General features: G+C 35.5%; 2 protein-coding genes across 2 annotated transcripts in view; both read right to left on the reverse strand.

Annotated features, from left to right (window-relative positions):
* The window catches only part of LOC117413679 (uncharacterized), a 30,257-nt gene extending 28,764 nt beyond the window's left edge, over window positions 1-1,493 (reverse strand). The window contains exons 1-2 of the mRNA XM_059000376.1: window positions 1,412-1,493; window positions 363-472 (exon numbers count right to left, since the gene is read on the reverse strand). The gene's annotated coding sequence lies outside the window, so the exon portion shown is untranslated. The remainder of the gene's footprint in view (window positions 1-362; window positions 473-1,411) is intronic.
* A 3,876-nt stretch (window positions 1,494-5,369) lies between these two features.
* On the reverse strand, window positions 5,370-20,003 carry LOC117412670 (thioredoxin reductase 1, cytoplasmic-like). The gene is made up of 16 exons (XM_058999846.1): window positions 19,680-20,003; window positions 18,010-18,070; window positions 15,712-15,821; window positions 14,281-14,388; window positions 13,881-13,953; window positions 13,369-13,488; window positions 13,071-13,213; window positions 12,516-12,631; window positions 11,262-11,487; window positions 10,634-10,726; window positions 10,279-10,355; window positions 9,395-9,551; window positions 8,299-8,406; window positions 7,664-7,759; window positions 7,277-7,411; window positions 5,370-6,981 (listed from the first exon to the last, which is right to left on the reverse strand). The coding sequence occupies exons 1-16, from the start codon at window positions 19,794-19,796 to the stop codon at window positions 6,919-6,921; spliced, it is 1,803 nt and encodes a 600-aa protein (XP_058855829.1). The 5' UTR covers window positions 19,797-20,003; the 3' UTR covers window positions 5,370-6,918.
* Between the last annotated feature and the right edge of the window lie 5,583 nt (window positions 20,004-25,586).

Here is a 25,586-nt window from a genome sequence, read left to right on the forward strand (position 1 = left end):
TGGTGACAGGTAGCTGTCTTGATTTTTCTTATAACATCTTTCTGTGCATGTCTGATTCTATACTAACAGCTATTTTTATAATTTTTTTTGCAAAAGTGCTTTGCCCTAAATTAGTGCAAGGTGATTTTGCAAAACTGCAGCTGCAAGTCAAGGAAATAGTATAATGTTTAATAAGGAGAAATTATGGTATGATGCAAATAATATAGCAATACAATGACAGTATTTAAAAAGCACCATTCACAATATTCAAGGTGCCTTGTTAAAAGAAGCAGCCCTCATAAAATAAGTGGAATTACAGTACTAATCCTGACTAAAGGCACTGGCTGATGTACTTGTGTAGATTTTATAGGAGGAATTCTTACCTTCACTGAATAATCCTTTCCAAGGCCAAAGTAGACATTAAATTTCTTGCAATAGATAATCTTTTTTAAAACGCTGAACTGATATTTGGGGAAATTAATTTCTCTCTTTACTGTGGAAAAGGTATAAAAACACTGTTAACTGGTTGTAACAAAATAAAAGCGCATTTCTTTTATCGTAGATTAAAAATTCACATTTTTATTTGAAGTAATTCTATTGTAACCATCTGCTTTGATCCAATTAGCAATGGAGTTTTTTGAAGAGGGTTTTGATTCAAAGAAGAAAAATAAAGATTGTCTCCTCAAAACCTGTGGCTATCCCTGCAAAACATTGGTAACACTTTAAAATACTGTCCGCAAATTCATAATGAATTCCCACTGAATACCACAGGAATAACACCTGAATATCTTATGCGCTTCCTCTGAGTTATTATTGATATTATGTTGATAACAGGAATAAGGCATGCAAATTCATGCATGAATCAAGGAGAAGTAGGCATACAGTATGTCCCAATTGTCAATGTTCTACTGCAAAGCATTTCTTAATAGCTGTATTCAGTTTAATTATATACAAGAAAATAAATTGAGTGGGGTTTTATGAGAGCATTTTACAGTACCGATGAACATTGCATTGTCCACCTTTTTTTAGGGTTAATTACAGGATAAATAAGTCGCCTTGGATAAAGGCATCTGCCAAATAAATAAATAAATAATAATAAGTATCAATAGGTAGTTGATGTTGTAAAATTCTCTAATTAAATCCAGCTGTAACTTATTTTGAGGGAGAACAGCTTGATCAAATTGACTCCTAGAAATGCTAGGTAAAACTGGCCTTAGAATGCTACAAAGAAAGAGTTAGTTAATTCCAGCTATACAGCACAGCATTATACATTTTAGTTCAAGCGTGAAAAGGACGCTTTAAACTATTCAATTGCATGATGGCAAAGAGCTGTGTCATTGTGGGTTGTTATGTTAGTATTTTAGAAGTACAGTATCTGATAAAGGCAAAAAGTAAAGCCAAGGAAAAGACAAATGAATTAAAGTATGCTTACTTGAGTCACTGCCAGAAAGAAGATACCAGCTGGAACAGCCTCGGGAATCTAATATGATCAGTCTCTGATTTTTGCTATTATACGTAACTGGCAAGCACAAAAAGAGAACATCATTTGCACTGTATTTAAATATATCCTTTTATTTTATTGAGCCATACCTTGAAGATGCAGTACCTGATGTATATATTTAAAAGGGTATCAAACTTTGAGAGCTATTGGTTGGTCAGACTTCTGTTTTTTAGTTGTAGAAAGATCTGATGTAATTTTTTCTAGTACTCAATAATTAAGAAAACAACATGGTGCTTGATAAGCATTGTTCATGAGGAGAGACAGCCCTCAGCACTACTCTATGTCACTTTCCAGTGCTATGTCACTTCCTCCAGGATACAAATTCCCAGTGCTCAAGTCAGCATTAACATCCCTCCACCTCCCCATGGAAATAAACATTTATTTTGTATCCATATACTGTATATGTTTGTATTTAAGTGTATAATTAATTTTACACAAAGACCCAATTGAATCTGATAGCCATTTACACATATAAATATATATTGTATTGCATAAAGGTAGTATGGCTAAGATTGTCTTTTTACAATCCGATCTTGCTGTTGCTTGTGGTAACAGAAGCACCTGGAAATACGAGCTGCACAGTTAAGCTGATGAAAGGACACTAGAGAGGTATGATGATGACTCATCCTTCTTACCCCCCATTATATTAGTGCGATGCTTGGGCTGATCGTACATCTTCATTAAACGCAGGCCAAATGCAAGTGAATTAAATGATTTCATCATGTTCTCCTGAGCCGTATTGAAATCAAGGCTGTGGTCTCCATTTTCCATGGTTTTCTCTGGACTAGATTACAATAATGAACACACATCAAACGACTACAGTTTTATCAAGCCAGCTTAGAATCAACAGCAGGCGAACACACTGTCATTCAAACGAAGCTTCATCGGTCTCGTTTTGTCAATTAAAAAGTACAAACTAAGTAAAAACTTTTTATCATTCCCCTATCTTTTAATTTTTGATGGTTCTTATTGCACTTACTCAAACTTTTTTTGTTTTTTTGTTAAGGTGCTTTAACTAGGAGTTCAGAAGCTGCTCTTTGGTTTTAATTGCTTGTTATAGACATAATGATGTAGTCTAGATCAGCCAGTCTCTTTATAATGGTAACCCTCAAGTGCCCTCAAGTGCAAGGTGATCCAAAGCGGCAGACCAAGATGGTGCTGGCTCTTACTTCTATTGAGACACTTTGGACATATGTTAGAGATATCTACGACAGGCAACTAGAACTGACGACCAGCTCCTGAACTCAAGTGAAAGGAACTAAACATATACTTGAATGAAAAAAACACAGTATTTAAGTAATTGCAATAATCATAAATAGGTAAAGAGGCAGTAAAATAGCTAAATAAGAGTAATTGATACAACAGCTTAATTAATCAAAACAGACTTTTAAAAAACTGTCCTTTAATACCTCGTCATGAGTTAAAGCTTTGTGATAGAATCCATAACTGAAGGACATATTGATGTCACTAAATTGTGAATTGCACTACACATACCTTTCCTCTTTGCTGATACTGTCTTTAAGTTGATGCTCCATTAAACAGCTGGTGGCAGTATCCATGACTGTTTTTTATTAGCTTATTTGCTTGTCAGTCTTCAGTCATGACTACAAATGTACGATTAATAGGTTAATGTCTGTTTTGAAAAGCACTGTCCCACCCCTTCATTTACAGTACTAGCATCATAAGTACACAGCCCACATTTCAGTCCTTGGCAGGTATACAGTCAAACCCACTTAATATCACTCATTCCATGATCCCCAGAATATAAAGATCAGACTTAAATGAGTGATTTTCATTCCATGTCTGTTTTATTCATTTCTGGGGTTTCGAATATTTGGGTGAATCTGGATTTTTATATGCCTGTCTTGACCAAAATACTGCCACTTTAAATAGGTAATCCAAGAGGAAATGTTCATGTTTTAGGCCATTAGCATAGGTCTCATCATTACATGGAAATATGAACTGCTGTACTTTTTTATACACTGTAGTTCCTGCTGTATTTAAGTATAACAGATTGTACTGTAAGTAACATGTTACTGTTATCAGCTAAACATTCCGGTAGATAATATGTTATGTTACATCACAGTTGATATACCCAGTAAAAACATCATTCAAATAAATGACCGAAATTGTAACCATGCTGACCCTTGCAAGTTTCACTGTTAAGAAAGATACAGGACACACTACCATTTATAAATGAATAACATGTATACCTATTTCAGAATTAATATGGTCCATTTTTATAACCAATATAAAAATGTTGTGCACCAAAACTGTGGGATGAGTTTTGGAGAATTTTTTTTTTTTTTTTTTTAAGAAATTTTTAAATATAACCCGGCAAATTACTAAACTAAGAAATCTAATTGCACGTAATTAATTGGTTCTTGTACATTATCAATATTAATAATTTTTGTAATGTTCAGTCACCACACATCCACGTTAAGTTTTATGTAACATTAAAAAAAAAAAAAAAAGAAAATCGCAAATCCACGTTTAACAAATGGTAACGTAAATGGTTTGCCCTGCACAACTCCAAATAAACAAACACATTCATAAATAAATAATGTGATGTTGACAGATGAAAATCAGCAATGTCCATCACAGTATGTTGAAAACAGAAACATATTGTACAATGCACCTTTACACTTGACTTGAGTTTACATAACTGAACCTGAGTGCTAATAAAACCCGATATTTTTATACTCAGTAAACTATCCTAATAATATTTACACGACCCAAGGTACTCAGATAAAGCCTAATGTGAACACAAACGGAATTGTATTACCTTTTGTTTTCGAAAAGTAGTTCCTTAATCTAAGCAGCAGGGCGTCTTTCAGTTGCTTAGCAACACAATAAACTCAATTTACCTTTCTGGAACAAAAACAAACATGTCATTTCACAACATCACAAACGAGTTTTTGGATATCTCTGTAAGGTAACATAAAGGTTATTAAAATATATAATGTATGCTAGAGCGGCTGTAGTTATTTTTAAAGTATAATACAAGAACATATTGATTACTGCAGTTGAAGTTATAATATTAATAATAAGCTATCTGTTACTGAATATGTTGTTTTAAATAATGGCTGCTGTTTTTATTACTTGTTAGATTTACTGATGCCATGATTTTTTACCCCTTGTATGGTGCCGAGTTGAACATTAGTAGTGGAACTATTTATATTCAATAAAATAAACTAGATAGAAATTAGAAAAAGTGATTTGTATCATTTCTAATTGTTCTATTGAAAGATACAAATTAAAGTAGATTCAGCTTTATATAAATACTTGTCAAAGTATGAAATTAGATTTTGCATGTTATTTTCATTTTATGCATGTTATATAATGTTTTATTATAAAGCTGAATCTCTAATTTATATATTTCAATTAGAAATCATAGAAATCACTTTGTGGTTTCTCATTTTTAATTAACTGCCCATATATATCTAGATAGGTTAATAGAAATTGTTATTGTCGATGAGATGCCAGCATAGACAGTCAGTAGTCCCTCTTGGAGAATGTTGATGTATCAGGCAGAAAGACCACTAGCTGTGGAAAGAGCCTTCTATCTGGAAACTTTGCATTTCACCACAGTGGCATGTTACACCTTTATGAATTCAGACAGTTTGTGAATAAGAGTACACAGGACAAGCTTATAGTTGTCTTCCCCTCCCTCCCTCCTACTGAAGTGATACAAACCACTGGAAATGAGTGTGAACAAAAACAAAAAAACACCATGGTTTGAGATGGTAGCAGATTTCCATATTACCAACAAATGTCCTCAACTACTTATATTATATTTCAGTGTTGAAATAGTTGAAACTGAATAGAATTTAAATTGCCTTTGGCCAGTTTGGTTACAGGTCTATTCAAAACAAACAAATTCACATAATTGCAGGTTTTTCAGCTTTAATGAGCTCAAGATATGCCAGTAACACTGTAGCAAGATCAGATTTTTAAAACAAGGTATTCATGTCATAAACACTTATTTTAAAAGATACATTTTTTTTCAAACATTCATAATTTACCTTGAGACAATTTATTGACAAAACATGGTAAAGCAATGAAGACATGTTTATTTCAACATGTATACAATGCCATGTCCACACAGCTGTTATTTATTAGCACTAACACATCATTTAGAAATATTAAAACTACAGGCATCTAATCTTAGCTGTATTCACTTCTGATGAATCAGCTGTAAATTCTTTGGTAGAAACAGAAGAAATGTCATTCCTTATAATCTGACAGAAAACAGAAGTCAAACATATTACTATGTATGTATATATGTTAAGGGTAGTAAATAAACTGAAAATTGCTTAATGAAGAGAAAATAAGTGTATACAGCACCTGCAGAGACAACTTAAGAATCCCCTTACATGAAAAATGCCAAACTACATTCTAGTTCATATAAATGCTGCTTCCCACCAGATACCCACAAAATGAATAGAACCTATACTTTTGTTAAGTATCTTTCACACCAGAGGCGACACCAGGTGATGCGGAAGGAAAAAATAATACTTGCCGCTGGAAAAATACACATTTAGAAAGACAATATATGGGAGTCCATTTCAAAGGAAATGGATAAGCCTGATATGTATTGCCATATATGTTAAAATACCACTCAATTTCCTCTCAATTTCCACATCATGTTGACAAATGTGTACCAGTCTAGATCATAGTTTTGTCAATAGCAATTTTTAATAGCTGTATAGATCTGGCAGTCTTCAAACCTGTCGCATCACCTCTGTGTCACTTCTGGTGTGTATGTTTATGTCGCTGTGAAAGTATCTTCTCACACAATGAAAAAAAATAATAATAAATCGCATCGTGTCAGGTGTGTGGCAGCCTTAAGTTCTACTAAAACTGCATTGTATCAGCAGTGGAATGTTTGACAGTAACACATGTAAAAGCCATTTTCTGCTTCTAAAATCAGTAGGAATGAATAAGGTAGTGAGAATGAAATGGAACTGAAACTCCAAAATAAATTAAACACATGTCTTTCATTTCTACCAAAGACTAGATTTTTTATTTTAAAAAAAAGATTGACGGTCAAATCTTATGTGCGACTGAAGGTCCCCTCAGAAGGAAGCTCAGACATCTGATTGGACGTGAAGAATCCCAAATGCTGCTCAGAAGTCATCAGTCTTAGCCCACCACATTTTGGGTTCCAGGCCAAGACGTCAAAAAGGCACTCGGTGCATTTCTAAGCATGCCAAGGGTCAAGGTTTACTAAGTTAACCCCGCTGTTTAACCCTCTGCCCTGCTAAAACAATTCTCCTCTGTAACTGACTCGGTCATCCTGCACAATCTGAAGTTGTCACTTTCTACTGCTTGTTGCTTCCTGAAATTACCTGAGAAATCAAGTGCAGTTTAAGTCAGCCACAGGCCAATGGAGAATTTGCAGATAGTGGGCAGATGTTACACAGCAGGGTTTAACCTCAGCAACCTTTTTGAGTGATGTCAGCACCTGACCGTTTGGTAATACCCAACGTGGTAAATACCTGCAACAGTAAAGGTAATAGTTAGCATCACCATGGAAATCATATAGTGGAGTAAAGAACTTTTTTTTTTTGCAGATACTTATCTGTAGGAGTTAAATTAACTGGACTAACATTACTGAGAATTTAAATATGACTTATTTTACAGGTTTCATTACTACACTAAATATGTACTTTAAGCCTATATGTTAACATGGCTGTTAACCATGCTCATGCATACATCGCCAGCCTTCCTAATTCATATATTACACACAAGTGTTAAATGTAGAAGCAGATCATTTATTAGGAAAGCCCCTACCTCTGCACAGGTCGGATGAATGCCAGTTGTGTTATCAAGCAATTCTTTGGTAAGTCCGCATTTTATTGCTACACCAAAGCCTTGTGTGACCTCACCAGCATTGGGTCCAAGGTAGTGGAATCCTACAACACGCTCCTGAAGAGAAACATAACAGTACTGAATAAAACTGAAGCAAATAAAGTTTAAAATGGTTAGTCCAACAGGTTTTGGTGACTTCTGCTGTATAAGCTACCCATAACCTAATGCATTCAACTCCTAAATAAGATGGTTCCCGCTTCCCTCACCAATATGCATTGTTTCTAAACTTTTCAAGCAGATCTTGAGGCATCCCTCATACAGACCCATTCAAAAACTTTAACATATTTATTTAATTAATTAAGTACTTACATTGTCCAATTTGTTGCAGACAATCTTGGAATAACATTTGTTATTGTCCCTGCTGGGGACTGTACATTCCAGGGGCCAAAACAAGCTGTGGTACACCTGAACATAAATGAACAAAAAAAGGGCATTTTAAACTAAGGATATAAAAACAATAGCATATAATATACTATTGGTAAATATGTATTAGTCATGTACCCCAGGAAGCTGCATTTTGTATAACAAAAAAAAAAAAAAAAAAAAAAAACAAGAACCAAATGATTTTCAGCTCCTAGAATAAGTTACTTAGCAAGTGGTAAGAAACTGATTTCAGGTTTTGTTGTTTCAGTTAAGAAATTATAAAACCAATTACATCTATATTATAATGCTACAATTGTAAACACGTTGAAGTTCTATTGAAATACTGTATTTTCTGCTTTTCATAACAAAAAGAAAAGTGTGTATTTAAAAAAAATAGCAAAAATTGTTCTGAAAACTGTCCAAATTGCATATTTGAGGGCTAAGAATGAATGGTGGGTGGTTAAGGGTATGAAAGATGGAAAATCCAACATGGCAAGATGTTCAAGCAGCATTTAGTCCCCTCAGCCCGACACCATTAGTGTTAATTAAAATGCCTTATTTTTTGCCTTGGAAGTCCTTACCTCAATATTTTCTTCGCCATACAATTCAATGGCCTTTTCTTCTGATAATCCACAGCACCCATATTCCAAAGGGGTAAAGACGGTGGTTGGAACATTGACGTAATCACACTAAATTTAGAAACAAAACAAGGCAATTAAAATCCATTGTCCCACTTGTCTAAAACTAGAGGAAATTATTCCCAAATTAAAGGCAGAGAGGCCAATTTGTGTATAATACAATTTGTGTCAACGTAACTTAGATGTGCAAGTCACCAACCAGTTCATAGACAAGTGTGAGCTGCAGAATAATTGAATCTGGCAGAAGTACTCGTACTGTGGTCATACATTAGGGGGCTCAATCATGGAATGGCTACACATTGGCCCAACCATACCAAACTCTTCCACTGTCCACTATTATTTGCCAAGTTCATTGCTCTGTGGATTATACATTTCCCCTTGGTACACCTAGGAACTGGTCAAGAGGGAGATGCACATAAAGAGATAAATATCCTTATCTAGATCTTACTTTAGGGGCCATCCAAAATGAAACTGACATCTTTCTACAAAAAAAGTACTAACGCCACCAGATATGTCATTGTCACAGTTCACGATATTTTACTTTTGGTTGAAGAAAAAAAAGGATCCTCTTAGGGATCATCCAAAATGATCATCAATTACACTAAGTGTACATATGTACACTTTGGTGGGGGAGGGGGGTCTTCAAGGGAACGCTGTGTACGCTTACTGTAAATTAATTTGGGAGGACCCCTTAGAACTCATGTTCAGGCAATATACAAAAAAGTTACTCTTAATGTATTGAGAGTTACTACATTTTGAGATACTATAATTATAAAAAAAGATATGCGCATGACCCAACATGTCATTCACTGACAAGTTGATAAATATCATACTTTAAATTGCTATAGATTGAAGTTAACAATTATTTTATTTCATTACACAGGCAAAAAGATTAGTTTATTAGAAACTGCTGAACACAAACCTCTCCCTTTACAGAATAAACAGTGGCCATCACAAATGGCTTAAAAGCTACACTAATCCAAAACAATTACAAAGCACCACGATTGTGGTCTTCAAAAAGCTGTGTAAAGATGTTCACCTTTAAAGACCTGCCGTCAAACAGCCTTCTTGCCAGAAGCTTTCCTGCCTGAATAGCAACAGGGGTAAGCTCCCACTTTCCTTCAAGGATATCCCCAATTGCGTAAATGTACGGTACATTGGTTTGTTCCTCATCATTTACTGGAACTTTACCATTCCTAAGGAAACAAATACATATTTAAAATGTAACATTCTTAAATACTTTTTGAACAAAAGGATACTTGAACCAAAAAAAAAAAGTTACTGGAAGTGCAGTCATTTCCATTGTGCCCAGGTATTTGCTTGCCGATTATACAGCACAAAAGGGGAAGCATGCAGCGCATACAACATGCCAAGCACTGTACTGTTTACTTTACGATAGTGCAAATGCTAATAGCAATAGGAAAATATTTTACCTTGGTAGGCAGCAAGGAAAGTAGTGACCGCATTTCTCGTATTACCCAAAAGCATTTCTAGTTGCATATTTCCTTTTTTATTCAACTGTAGCTCAGATAGAATGGTTTGGTTTAGATTAAGAGTATTTAGTATTCAACATTTATGTCATCAATAGCAGTGTGCTTGCAAGTAAGTCCAGCCTAGCATGCATTTACTGTTAATGTAAAAAAAAAAAAAAACGCCAGTGCACCAGTCTTGTGGTACATGAATTATCACTGCTTTGGTTACCTCGGTACTTCAAGCCCAGATAAAATCAGCTGAATTGTATTACAGTTTCAAGTTTCAGAAGACACTAATATTTAACCAATCATTAACCTTCTTCAGCAATCCTGGTCATGCCTTGCAGGCAGTAAATTCTGCTGAATCACTATGTAGAAGCAAATTTCCCTCAAAGGAACAAAGAAAAAAAGAAATCCTGTTCAAGAGAAACACATAAAAATGGAAACTTACTTTTCATTGATTTCAACACCAACTTTGTCTAGACCTATTTTTCCAGTACACGCATCACGACCAACAGCTATCAAGACCTATAAGAAAATAAGATGTTACCAGGTGTGTTTATTACTGCTAGTCAATGCTTAGATTTGAATTGATGCTACAGCTGTATCAGAACATTTACTCGATCTGAAAAATAAGATGAACACAAACACACAGGTTACAGTTCAGTGTAGCAGGCTGGTACAAACCAATTATCACAGCAATTATTAGATTACTGTTTTACAGATATAATGTACTTTAACACAGATGCTTTACCAGAACCATGTCCTGTTGGTCTAAAACACAAAAGAAGAAAGCATATACTTACAGTGTTATATTCCCCCTCAATCATTTCACCACTTTCTGTTGACTTGGCAGTCACTTTTAGCTTTCCAGGGGTTCCTTCCTCCAACTGTTCAATCTATTCCAAAGAATAAGAGGTTAAAGTTAGCTCAAAATCTATTTTGCATGACTTGCAAATCAACACATTAGGATAGTTCAGTAGTACTGAGGTTGACCCTGAATATTTTGTTGCGTGTGGTTTTGCTGCTGTTTGAGATCTATTTCTCCATTAAGTCATTTCACTCACATTCTCATGTTTAATTACATCTACATGGGCAGTAGGGATATAAAATCTTACATTTCAAAAATCAGATTCTATCTTTATCTAGAGGATCGGCTATGGCACAACTAAGTCGAAGAGATCAGGCTAACCAGTAAAAATAAATCCTATATTTAAAATTGGGCCACGGCATATTTGATTTATACAAAGCTTCTATTGAGTTGCTTTGTGTATTTTTATTTTTGTTATTTCTTCAATTTAAATTGGGACTATGTTGTGTCATTCCGCAATCTGCAGTGATCCGATGGTACTTCAATACGAAACCAAAACTAAATCTGTAAATTAAAAAAGAAAAAAAATCACAACCCTTACAAATTAAAAGAAAGCACCCTACCTTTGTAGGTACAAATGGCCTGATAAACTTGACACCATGATCTTTCATGTAAGTTCCAGCTCTTTCTGCCATCTCCTGGTCAAATCCTCTGAGAAGGATGGAACGCACCATTACAGTGACATCCAAACCAATTCCAGCAAGAAAACCAGCGCATTCTAGAGCGACGTAGGACGCTCCAATCACTAGCGTCTTTCCAGGACAGTAGGGTAGAGAGAACAAGTCATCACTGCAAACAGAAACAAATTAAATCTCATACATTTACTCTTCTGTATACCAAAGTTCCAGTATTTTAATTTATACCAATCTCACCACAAGCATACTATTCAACCAGATCTGATTGTCATTAAAATGTCACTCATGTCAGGGAGTTCTGTTCAGAACAAATGTGTCTAGAACATGTGTCCTCTGCAATTTTATAAATATTACATTAACGCCATGAAACATGAAAAAGTAAAATCCCCATCTGACAAGGAGGGCCCTGTTGCTGGTTCGTGCATAAATGCGTGCAGCTGGGATGCAGAACAGGAGACGCGTTGCTTGGCAACCAATTGAGTAGTTAGGCTCACCTGGTGCTGAGCTGAACAGGAGGTCTGGATTGGCTGGGGGCGTGACCAGGGAGGCTGCGAGCAGCTCAAAAGGCGTCTGCCCGACAGCATCGCCATGCTACACAAAGGAGGGGGAGAGCGTCCACTCCGCAAGATGAACTACTACGGAACCCTTCAACTGCAATATGGTGCCTGTGAAAGGTCTGCTCAGCCAGGGCCATCACAACAACACAGAGTCGCTGGGAGGCCGGGACTTCGGGAGCAACAGCAGAAGGTTGATTTAAGGGATGTTGATCCCAAACAGTATAGAGAGGGTTTGCGTAGTGTAATAGGTTCCTGGAGCAGGATGTCTCTTTTAATGAGGCTCTCTCTCGCCTTGTGTGGTAAACTTATTATTTTTTTATTTTATTAAATTTGACACTAGGGCTACTGTTGCTGGTACCCTAGTGGCAGCACGTGGGTGTTAAATCTACGTGCCTGTGCGGCGTGTCAACACCCAATGTGCTGTGTCTGCCTCATTACTGTTCAGCGACAACCCACACATGTAATGAATCCTCGTTACACCCATTACCTGCTTTCATTGTACATCTAATACAGTACAATATAGCCCCATTTTTTTAGTTTTTAACTCTAAGGTTTTAATCTTCTTTATAGTTTTGCTACTAAGATACATCATTACCAACTTGCAATAAGCAAAAATGTCCTTCACCTGGTAATGCAGTATTCTTTATCTCCTGGAATGCCCAAATATCTAGGTCGTTCTCCTGTTGCCAGTACAAATGTAGCTGCCGTGTGGAAAGTCTCTTTGCCTCGTTTGTTTGTTGCCTGAAAAAAAACACCTCTAGTTAACAAGATACTATTGACTCTGAATATACTAAATTACACAGAATACACACAATTCACAACATTCTAGTTCACTATTGCAAGATAGTGCGCCATTGACGCCTTATGTAATGTTAACAAAGGTCTTCCTGTAATGTGTCAACAGTCTAACTTGTGGAACAATAATTCTGTTAAAAAAAAAACACACACACACACATTTCACACTATTCTTTATGGTTTTAACACCCAATGTACTCCACAGCAAGCTGATACAGGCAGCTTATCAAACGATCCAAAAACTAAATGGAACAAGTCTAAAGATCACTCTCATGCCTTTTATCTGCTAGTCTTGCTCCGCTTACATGACAGATCAGCATCTGTATTACTGTAAATAGTTCATTGTTGCAGAAACATTTGGTCTTAACGTTTATAAAATTGTTACCTTTATCTTATGTGGTTCCACAAACTCGGCATAAGAGTTCACATATGTTACATTCTTGTCTCTCAATTCTACTCGGTAACCCCAGTTCAAAGAGCCAATGTAATTCGAGATAGATTCTATCATCGTCTGCCAATTGTGCTTCACTGAAATAAACAAAGAAAACATCAGCGAATGGGTTCTATTTTGAAGAAAGTTTAGAATTATTAAAACAATTAACTGTGTAAAACTAGTCAGTACAATAATTGAACACTTCCTTGCTGTAATGTGTTTTTACCCATTTGACTACAAACCCACCAACCTTTTTCTTCATATTCCCAGCCAAAATTACGAGAGTCTTTAAGTGCTGTTCCCAGGAGTGCAGCCTGGTGCATCAGCTTCTTAGGAATACAGCCGACGTTCACACATGTACCACCCAATCCTGTTGTAAAATAAAACAAACACTGATCACAATAAAATCTAAAAACCTATTGTTTAAGACTTTCACTATTAACCACTATGTAAGCCCTATGCATTAACGCTGAAGATTTTAGTTTTATCTAAATGTCACAATAGAAAGTGCACTTGTCACTGGACGTGAATCATTGCCTAAAAGAATATAGTCTTCATTTAATTATATTATCTTCTTTCTGTTGCAATAATTCATAATCATATTTTTTTTATATCAATTATCTACATACAAGGCCTAGAGGAACAAGCACCAAAGGAACTAGTTTAAACCTAGAAAAACTAAAAAGAATACATTTTTAAAATAGGGGTAAAGTTGCATGCATTTCAATTAAGTTTAAAAAAAAACAAAAACACAATTCTTACCCCAAGTCGTTCCTTTTGGTGTGGGAACAACATAATCAAGCACCAAGACTTTCTTTCCCAATGTTGCTGCCTCCTATAAAATAACAGAAATCCAAGGTGAAGCGAAGACAATTCAAACAGTGATTTCAAAATAAGGCACAAATCTTATTCTGTTGTTGTTGTTAAAGACAGCTTGTTTAATTCTAAAACACCCTTGGTACACATTGTAAAGCTAAATAGAATCAAATAGAATCAGCGCGTAAGAAGTAATTGCCAGCTACTATAATGATACGATCATAAAAGCTGTTTTACATACACTTACAACCAGCATGATATGTTTTTACAAAATAAAATGAAAGCCCTGCAACTGTAATTCTGTGAACTGCTGCTTTTTTGCTGAATGTTGTCTTACACTCCATACCTTGGAACAAGCAAGACCTCCAGAGCCTCCTCCAATGACAATGAGGTCATACTCGTAGGTTTCATTGGATCCTTCCAAGAGTTTCTGCAGCATGCCATTCTTGTGAGCCTATGGATATAAAGACTGGTAAAGCCCTATTTTTTTTTTTTTGGATTGCATTAACTAAAAGATAGTATGGAAAACATTCCTAATAATTTAATACTTTTTTCAACACATTTTGTTTTGTTTTCTAATTCAATCTGAGAGTTAACACATTTATGTATTATCCTTACTTATAGAGGTATGTAATAAAAAAGGATGTTAAAGTAGAGCGACATTTAAAACTGTTTTTTAATGCAGTATTTGTTTTTCTCTTGTACCGCATTTACAAAACCAACAGGAATAAAACGTTGCGTATTTGAAGAGAATTGTAAAATCAATCAGACAGTACTAAAAGAAAAAAAAAGTTGAAATGTGGTTAGACTTGATATGCATTAGAAAATAGTGCATCATCTACAAAAACAGGAAGAAAAACAGAACTTGTTTAGATTACTATCTGATGCTTCTTGAATAGAAAGAAACATACATAGCTTTTTGTAGCAAGGAGGAATGCATTTGCGTAAAATGCAGAGTTGTAAAACTACTGACAGCAAATGTAAATTTGAAATTAAGCTTCAAACTCAAATGATGCAGAAACTAAGGTGAACAAAACACAGTTTCTGCAGACTGGATATTTCAATAAAGAAATCAGTCCTCCTTTCTGTGGTGCACTCCACATGTAAATGTAACAGCTATTTTTAAAAAGCACTTGATGCACACAACTCAATAGCTCAAAATTAGGAATAATCATTTATTTGTCATACTCTTGCAATGGCCTTGAGTGATAATTGCATTATTCCAAGACACCCCATTGAGTGGGAAGGTCACAGGTTTATTTTGGATCTTTTCACTAGTTTTATTTTAGATCCACAAACAATTTTTTTAAGAAATCTCCAATGAGCAAATGAAAAAGACAAACATGCTGGATCCATCAGCATATTCTATTATTTTTCTCCTATTTTCATTTAAACAAAATCATTGGAAAACACATGTACCCTAGCCTCCACTGGGCCTTGATATTGACCTGTATGCATGGGATCATCTCAACAGGCAACACCTAGACATCTTAACTGGTGCATCCTGGTACCATTGCTGCTGTAGGTCATGTGGATTGATTGTGGCGTTTCATGGAATACTTGTATATTTCAAATTGAAGTATAAAATTCAAGCAAAGAACCAAAAGACTGTGTACAGAAGAAATGTAGCAAGTTTTAAAACCTTGGTTAGGACTGTTCTACAGCAAAGCTTAGTAAATCTTGCCCTGTATGTCAATGAAAGCATTGACTACAGATAATGGCCTGGGTTTTAAGGTTTTGATCTTGATTAGAAGGAGAAATATTGACAAGCTGTTACCTGTAAGGTCTTGTCACATCCCCCTACATGTGTTTTATTCACAAACACATTTGGGACTGTTTTTTGGCCGGTTATTTCCAACAGTATATCCTGAAAGTTTGATCCCTCATCTGAAAATAAAGGGGAAACAAAAGGGTTAAGTGTCTTTTGTCTGTTACACAACATTTTGCAACCCTATTATTGCAGAACATTGATAGTGGGTTAGAATGAAGAAATACATGACAGTTGTGGATAGATTTCTCACATGGAAGGTAATTGTTTCAGTTTTGTGTTGCACAAGTCCAGTTTTCTTACACTTTTGAAATAAAAACACTTCCTTTGCTCAGAGCTTTTATGTTACTATTGTAAAAATATCACTTCACTAATTTCTATGCACAGCTGGACACCACATTAACTAAAAAGAAAAAAAGGTGCAGTGCCCCTTATGACTGAAAACAATTACATATTCATGGAGGTTATACATTCCCTTTAAAATCTTACCAGCATAACAAACATGGAGAACATGGAGAAATGGCAATACACGATTGCATCCAATGTATAAGTAAGCTGTCTGGATGCCATTTAAATTGTTATTACATTTCCCCTTGTTTCAATTAAAATGACGTATGAAGCTTTTATCCTATCAGGCTGAAACAAAATAACCAACTCAGCATTACTTAGGGATTTAATTAAAATGTTAATTAAAAAAATATATACAATATATTATTTTTATAAACTGGCGACACAGGCTCGCTCGGTTCTTTTCCCTTCCAAACACGACCCAATACACAGGATTTGAGAGAATAAGCGCGGACACGCACTTTTAATGATACTAAATAAATCTAAACAAAACAAACACCTAGCTCCTTCGGCGCACTAAGTAAACATTCATCAGGAACCTACTGTAAATAAGCTGGACAGCTACGCTGTTTACCGGCTGAAAACAAACACACCATTTTTAAAGTTGAAAACAAAAAGGCTTCACAAAGTACCTTTTTTTGTACGATTGAAAACATCATCAATCGGGCTCTCCACAGACAGCAGCAGCCTTGAAGGGACTGGCTGCTTTCTTTAAATAGCCTGCACCTGGCTCTAACTTACAATAATGGCCAGGTGCAGCTGATAATTAACAATAAAACTATATATACTGTATATATATTGTATATATATATAGCTATTAAAATGCAGCAGGTTGCAGTTTTGAACATACAATGCAACATTATTACTTTATATTACCATGCTGTGATATTCCATACTAGGCAAAACTACCATGTAATTGATATACAGGCTGTTCCTTTCAATAGGAGATTATGTTCTCTCTAAACAGCTGTTACAGGAGATATGGAAGGAGGCCAAGTTTCCTGTGAATGATTCAGCTATTTTCTTGTTACCCATGGCAAAGGTTATGTGTGCTCAAATGAAAAACATTAACATTGCATTGTAAGGCTGGAGGACAACCTTTCACTAAACAAAGGATACAGACTTAAATCCACTCACCAGGCATACATATAAAAATTACCTTTGTGCTATTTTAAGATTGTCTTTACAAAGCAATAACAAATCATGGACCATATTCTTGAAATGGTAGATCATGAATAATATATTATAGAAAATCACAACACTTGAAATGTAATTAGTGACTAAACGTGACCAAGTTTGTATTCGTTGACATAAAATCTATAAATGACTGTATGAAAAAGATATCATGCAAATGAAACCAATGGATAAATGACATTTGATAAATACTACACATTCTACTGTATAGACAAGTATTTCACCGCTTTCTTACATAGGTTAGTGATGGTACTAATTATTATTATTTTTTTTAAAACAGGAGATTTCTGTACTCTAATATGGTACATATTACACTTGTTTTCAAGGTAATTCAAAATGAAAGAATATTCATTTACATTTTTCAAAAATATTTCAAGATGAATAACAAATTTATCCCAGCAATAGTTTTAAGTAAATTAGGTTTAGTATTCATGGAACTTCTCTGCAGTGCCTGTCACACTGTAGCCTTGAATTTACACCATGTATCAGACTCCTACAGAGATTTCAAATTTGAATTATATATAATTCAATACACAACTGACTTTTTTTTACCTTCATATTCAACTGTTAATCCTACCGTGCACTTCTTTACAAACAATTAAACCAGATTCATGTATTCCGAGATTGAGGGACATCCTTACGGGTGTGCACTAGTTTCACACTTTACCACACCTGAGCAGATCAGCATGAATCTATAACAGCACACACCTTAAACCCCAGCTAGCAGTTTTGCATTTTAAGAATGCAACTAATTTTACTACTTACCAATTAAATCAAGCTCCACAGCATGAACAGCCACATTTAGCTCTTTGAAAAGGTCTTTTACCTGTAAAAATCAAAGACACTGATTATCACTAAAATGTGTCAAGACTTAAGTAAAAATCTACTGTATCCTACAAAATATTTTTCTAAACAATATCCTCCCCATGTTTGCTTTACAGTCCCCTAAAGGAAATACAAGTGCGATGTACAATAAGCTTCAGAAATTAAAGGTAAACCTAAGTGGTTGAAGAGGAGATCAATTGATTGTGTTGCTGTTTGAAGCTGAATTATCCTTCCTACAATGCAATAGTTATATTTCCTGGAAATCGAAACAGAAACTGCTGTGTCCGTCCATACTGAAATATGGATTTGGTTTCTACAAACAACATATTTCCTTCTAATACATTAAAATGCATCAGGTTATGTTAATTACTCTTCACTGTACTTTTAATCATTGCTCTTTTACTGGTGGTGCTATTACATTCTGCACTTCCATCAACATTTTTGGAACCTTAACCTGCTAGATTGATGTTCTATGGCGTGCCAGCAACAACCAAGTAGGAAGTGCATATGCAAACTGGATATATATCAAGTTTAAATTATCAAAACAATAACTACATTGTGAAACAGGTCTGTGAGAAGGTGTTCTTCAGCACATTGTTTATTCGTAATCTCTTGATACTCTTGATATGATACTACACCCTAGTTAACAAATTGTCTGTGTCATGGTGATATGACAGAACACTTAAATCACAGACCTGTTACACAATACTACGGTGTGGTAGAAACTTTAGATTTAGGCAAAAATAATAATAATAATAATAATAATTCAAGGTAGAGTATAGATTTTTTAAAATATATTTGTTATTAGGGTGTGTTCAGAGAATTTGATCTGCACTTGATATGGTTCAGTACGTTTGGTGTGAAGTGTGAACTACTAAGTCCACTTGGGTAACTTCTTATGAACTTCAGCTTACCTCTGGACCTCCTGCCTGTGACTCAGCAGTGAATGCACACACCCACAGTCACAAGCACGAATATATTTGTATCTCTTTAAACAAGGGATTTAGGGGAGCTACTTAATAAAAACTTAATCTCAAAACACCAACATTGTGTGAATATAGTAATTGTTACATATATGTTTAATGGTATTTACAACAGGATTAATTTATCCGACTTTTTACAATATCCGCCCTTATTACTCTGGTCCCACCGCAGTCGGATACGCAATGGACTACTGGTAGTTAACCCTTGCAACACTTTTTAACTAACTCAATGTAGCTTGACAGCAAAGTATCCGATAATCCGTGGAAGTTACCACTGTAAATTAACTCTAACAGCACTGTCCGACCAAATTCCTAAACAGTCAACATAGTTAGACGTTTATACTGTAAAAGACACTAAGTCAGTACTATATTTCCTGAATTATTCTGTAGGCTAGTTAGACTATGCAGACATTCAAAAAAGCAACGTATTTTCTAGTACGGTACTGACATTTCCTACCCGCTCTCCTATAGAATCGCTGGGAATTAGTCAGAACAGTAGTTACTCACTTGCAAGGGTCTCGGATTTCAATTTCATTACGACTCAGGCATTCAGATCTAAAATAAGATCATCTAAGGAAAGTAATACATGGGTTCTGCTGGTTTTGAATTAAGAAAAAAGAGACTTACCTTAACACAAAATGGGCAGTAGCTTTTGCTGAAGAGCATGACCTGGTTCGAATCGATCAATGCCTGGATCTGGGTTTTCATCTCATCCCGCCCGGAACCGCATCCCGTCGGAGGCATAGTGGTGCGTTCTCACTCCGGGTTTTAACTAAAACACGGCACAGAACCAACAGTAAGTTGAACACCAAATAGGTGGCACACTGAAAATTGTCGGTATGTCTGAAATGGAGCGACCGGTGTTTCTCTTAGCAAACCCCACTCATCTCTACTTGCGCCATCTTCAGCAACCAACCAGCAACAACCCAGCAAAATGCCCTCGCTCTACTCTAGAAAGTGGGTCCAGGGGCACCGAAGAACTGCCTAAAATATTATGCATTATATAGTGTCTCGTTCATCTTTTAAGAAAACGTATAGTATATGTGTTGAGTACATGTTATAATAACGACTGGTTCTGTATGGTGTTTTAATTTAGGAATGGTATACATTAAAGACCCACAGGCACCTTGGAAGACTACCCTCTGCACACTACGAAATGCGCAGAATAATCTTTCCTCTGCCAGTTTTCTTTTTCTTGAAACACAAGCGCCCCCCAGTGGTCTTGTTAACACTGTACAGGATATAATTCTGCACATTTGAAAGCAAGCTGCGGGAGCTAACAGCTCACACAGTGCAGTCTATTGATTCTGAGTGCTTAACAGGTCGAGCCCGTGCTCAAGTAGCGTTACATTACAGTTATACAGTTTGAGCAATTACAATAAGATGCAAACATGTTTCGAGTGGCTAAAAGCTGTACAAATTCCACTGCTCCTAGAAACCACAAAAAACTCTGACCTCACAAGACACCTAAATCTGGCCTGGGGTCAAACATCTATATGCCTGTATGAAAAATATTTTCCTAATGTTTATAAGAAGCCACTTGCCCATTTTTCCATGGTACAATCTTAATAAAAATACTTGAAGAGCACTGAAGAGAAACCACATCCAAGCTTTCATAACAAAGACCTGTAACCACACTCATATAGGAAAACTACAATAGTCATTAGATAATCTTAAATGTCTCATTTTGAGTTAAAGTGAGCCAGGCTTCATTGTTTGGCACTGTGGATTCAGATCCTTTTTTATATTTAATTTCCATCAATTTTGCATTTGTATATAGAACATTTTAAAACATTAATTACTGTCAAACTGCTTCAATGCAAAACTGTGGTTAAAAATAGTATTTATACAGCTTCCAAATCTTGGCTCTTAGAACAGAAAACATTTCAATCTCTAACCCCTGAGTAGCAGAAACAATAATTGGTAAATGCCACCTCTGTCTCGGTGAAATGTATTTCGATGTAATTGGGACATCAATATTGGCCTTTATGCCACACTTCTGAATGTATTTACGTTTCTTTGCAGCTCATATAATTGTGCCTTTCAACAAACAACGTCAGGTCAACTTAGGAAATCAACAAAGGTTGTTTACTCCTGGTGGCTGTGCATGCATCAATGGAGCTGTTTGAAAAGATACTCAAGAATTCTTAAATGTAAGCCTGGGGCATGTTGCTGACATCATCATGTGAGACACACATCACTATTGCTTCAGCTCAGTAAATGTACTGTATTAATATCACAGCAGTTTATGCCAGCGATCCTTCCTTTTTATTAGAGCAGGTTTTTTGATGATGTTTTAACCACAAGGTGTTAAAAAAAACATGTTTCTTACTCTAATTATCACCTAGACCCCAAATATACTGAACTACCATTTTTGAATGTGATAAAATATATTAAAACTAATCAACACCATACTGCACTAGGTTAAATAGAGCACTGTCTGCAAGCCTTGCATTCAGGTTATGTGCCCACCCCTTCAAAGCCTTGTTTCCTGTCTTTAACTACCCCCCTGCTTCACCTATTGACTGACATGCCAGTAACTTTGTTGCAGTTAGATAGAGTAGGATCAGTTAATGTATTGTTCTGAATAGTTTCTTCCTAGTTAATGTTAGTTAATGCTATATTTGTCTTTGCTCTTGCTTAAGACCTGTTTTGCTGGGAATTCCACAGGGAATGTTGTATTAGCTCAGAGCACTCTACTGCTGCAGGGACAGCCTTTGTCCACTAGGGGCCAGTAGCTCATCGTCATCTGCTTTCGATAATTTGAAGACAGTAAAAAAAAAAAAAAAAAACAGCATGTAGTGTTGTTGCAAGAAAACTATTCTGGTAAAGAAAAAGATCACGAGAAGTAAGAATTCGTTTTTTATTATTTATTACACCTAATAATCACCTTGAGAAGAAAAAACAAACACCACCACGTATCAACCCTAATAACAATGCTGCCAGCTTTGTTGTTAATGAATTTAGGGGTGATGCACATTATCACTTGCTTTGCTGAGTCTATACAGGAATCTGTAGATGACATGTTGACAAGCACATTCTCAAGAACGTGTTAATTGAAGGCATTTAATTAGGTGTTAAAAGGATATGACAACACAATATAATTATAGCATTCGGTTTTTGAGCTGTGTTACAGTGTGGTATAATAAGTTTTTACTTAGTTAACTCTATTACCTCCTATTTATTTCCCAAGAGAACCTTTCACTACTGTTTACCGTTTCACTATTTTTGTTGTTGTTGTCATTTCTATGCTGTGAATCCAGTTTGGTAGGATTTTATTCCAACAACCCTCTCGAATACTCGACTTCACCCATCTCAAACACCTCCTAGCCCACTGCAGAATCTATATTCAGTGCCCCATTGACATGCAACCTGGTGACTTCTACAATGAAAGCACCCGTGTCTTCAATACAGCTCTCAAACATGTTTAACCTCTAAGTACAGCTGGTACTCAGGAGTGTAACCATTAACCAGTCCCCCTGCAACACTTAGTGGAACGGAAGAAATACTACATTTGTCCTTTGTGGGTTTTCTTACTGTTTGCATTTCTTACATTCATTAATGGTAACACTCTGGTGTGCAAGCTGTGCTCGGAGTATCTAAACAATAAGAATTAGGGATACTGTGATATTTCATACCTGTACGTAAGTTGCTCTTTAAGTGCTCTTCATTGGCTAAATAAAGGGGTTTATGACAGTTAAATGACCTATTGGAAACAAGGTAGTTGTATTTCACTGAAATTACACCAGAGGGCATCACAGCATCACATTTTCAGTGTGTTTTTTTTTTTTTTTTTTAACTGTATAACTGTTTTATTTGCTGTTGGAGCTTGCATTTATTGTCACCTCAGATCTGATTAAGAATGGCTGCTTATTCAAAGGTCCCTCTGCCTTTCGCTTGTATTCCACCAGGTCCACTCACAATTGGGTAGGTGCAAAGTTCATCCCACAATACGGAATCAGATTGAGATCAGGTGATTGTGTGAGCTGAAAAATTGCATCTCTGATGTGTTCCTTTTTTTGTATAGTTTTCCTTTATGAGTTGCATACAAAATACAATATAAGTCAATACTGGACTGTGTTTAGGGTATCTCTTATTGTGTCATCTCTCATGCAGTTTGGGCAAGTAGGTTGCGGAGCAAAGCTGGGCTGTGAAAAATGATTATTTTATAAGTGTTAGTAAAACAAAGTGAAGCCTACAAAAAAGTGCAAAAGAGAAGAGAAGCATGTCTCAAACAAGCAGATTAGTAGAAGAGTAAAAATTAAAAGCATACGGATGTTGGGGCATTACACATGGGGGAGACAGAAACATAGGGATGCAAACTCAATCATGAAATCTCAGTTCACCCTTATGAAAATCCCAAACTACAGTATCGTGTTCCATATACGTTTTATCATTGGACACACACACTGAGGTGTAAGTACTCAGTTCTGTAGATCATTGGGAGCAAGCCCACACATCAACCAATCAGCATAATGAAGTTTCCAGAATTCTAGTGCATCTGCACAATCTTCCTTTAGTAATGTATAATAAGCCACTGCGTTGTGTGTAGGATGTCTCCCATTATAACAGAAATCATTTCACTCAGCTTTGCTTCACGATCCTCTCACCCAAACTGCATGAATGACACCTCTTATAATAATAAGAGACACCCTTTACATTATGCACTCATTTATATAAGTTATTTTTGGCAGAATACTGCACAATATTTGTTCCAAATCTATTTTTGTTGCCATTGCTGTTGTTGCTGTGGCTAACTGCTAAGTGCAATTGTTCAGTTTGATCAGTTAGATTTGTGGATGAGCTTCTTTCAGAAATGAAATAGCAAGAAGCAGGACAGACGTCTTGTGGAGTGAGGGAGTCTAACCATGAAAACGAATGATATATTTATAAAATAGCCTAACAACCCACTAACTACAACAGACAAATGAAGTAGTTATTACGCTAATGTATGCAAGACATTAGTATATTATTAATACATAACTTAAATGGGTACTTTATATTTTCCTAAGATTACATTTTTTACCTGCTTGTTATCTTATTATGTGTATTCTGGATGATTCTCTATTGTTGTTTTGACTTTATTCTGCATTATTTGCCATGCTTACTAACTAAAAAAAAATCTGAAAATTGTGGGGAAGCTTATTAGCGTTGGACTGTGCACTGAAGCCTGTGCAACACTGATATACTTCCCCAAGGTTGCAGGTGCTTATTTTAATACATTTTGTGGGGTGATTACAAGGTTAGCTGGTCACATGTGACACATAATGCTATCCTAAGGGTGTTTTTTGCAAGCATCACAACTGCTGCCCTTACAACAGGACCTTGGTTTTACGTCTCATCTGAAGGGTAGAAATGGAACTATCGTAGGATATACAAAAAGGAACTCTATTACCATATTCTTATTTGTTCCATTCTTAATAGTTTCTGTGCAATTTTTCTCATTTTAAGCAAATTTTTTCCTACTTGGTATACATTTATTTTTTAAATGTGAGCACCATCTTTAACCAACTGCAGCATGTTGTTTAGCATTGTGAGTTGTGATGAATATAAAAAGATGATGCTCACATAAAAAAAGAAATTAATACAGAGTAGGAAAAACTACCTTCAAATTAGCATAATTTCAAAGTGGATGTACAAAGGATTTGATATATGGAAAAAAATAAGAATGTGGCAATAGACAAGCTAATTTCATAAAAATATAACCTATAGTAGTTCCATTTAAGGTGAAACAACTTCTGAATCCCTATCTAATGCGCTCTTGTCTTTCGTAGATTGTGATAGACTACTATCTGCAAAAGGGCTTTTGACTTTAATGGAATAAGTAAATCTTTGTAATGCAATTCAACACATTTTGATTAAGAAATATGGGTTACCAACATTTTTTTTTCTTCTATAAGGAAGTGTTTTAAGCTTGAATATAAAGCTTCTTTCTTCCAAACGCTGTGTCTCCCAAGAGTCACATGATTACACGACTCCATGCAACCAAGGAAATCTCCAAGCAAAATATATAAAATATATATATACACTATCATAAAGGACATTTTTCAAAAACTGAAAAGTTAGGTGATAAGTATGTCCAATGTGTCAGTTATATTAATTTAGCAGAATGCTTTTGGCTTGAATAATTTAGTGTTATTTTAATAATATTAATAAAAGAAAGGTTGCTTTCTTTACTTAGCAATAACATATGCAGATTATACAATCTTAATAAATGAAAAAAGTAGTTTACTAGTCTGTTAAATCCGGAGGTAATTATTTTATGATGACATTTGCATTTATCTTTTTGAAAAAAAAATGGTATAGTTCTTTTTATTTTGACAGGGTTTTAGGCTTATTTTGTGCACATTGCTATACTTGAGATGCATAGAAGTTCAAAGGCACGCATAAAAAAGCGATGATTGTTGTACAATATTTGCATATTTTTTCCTTTTATTGGAAGCATTGCCTGGTAATAAGTGCATTTCAAAAATATGTACAGTCGAAAGGATTACAAATTCACAGACTTGTGATTTTGTTTTGACTTTGTACATT

This window comes from Acipenser ruthenus, chromosome 25, assembly GCF_902713425.1.
Source record: "Acipenser ruthenus chromosome 25, fAciRut3.2 maternal haplotype, whole genome shotgun sequence".
NCBI lineage: Eukaryota > Metazoa > Chordata > Actinopteri > Acipenseriformes > Acipenseridae > Acipenser > Acipenser ruthenus.

What these genes read in the sequence shown, in the direction of transcription:
- LOC117412670 (XM_058999846.1), bottom strand. Translation starts at nt 19,796, where the DNA reads ATGCCTCCGACGGGATGCGGTTCCGGGCGGGATGAGATGAAAACCCAG. An exon ending in TGTGGAGCTTGATTTAATTG is followed by an intron (nt 15,822 to 18,009) that starts GTAAGTAGTAAA and finishes CTTTATTTTCAG; the next exon opens with ATGAGGGATCAAACTTTCAG. An exon ending in TCTGCAACAAATTGGACAAT is followed by an intron (nt 7,412 to 7,663) that starts GTAAGTACTTAA and finishes GTTTCTCTTCAG; the next exon opens with GAGCGTGTTGTAGGATTCCA.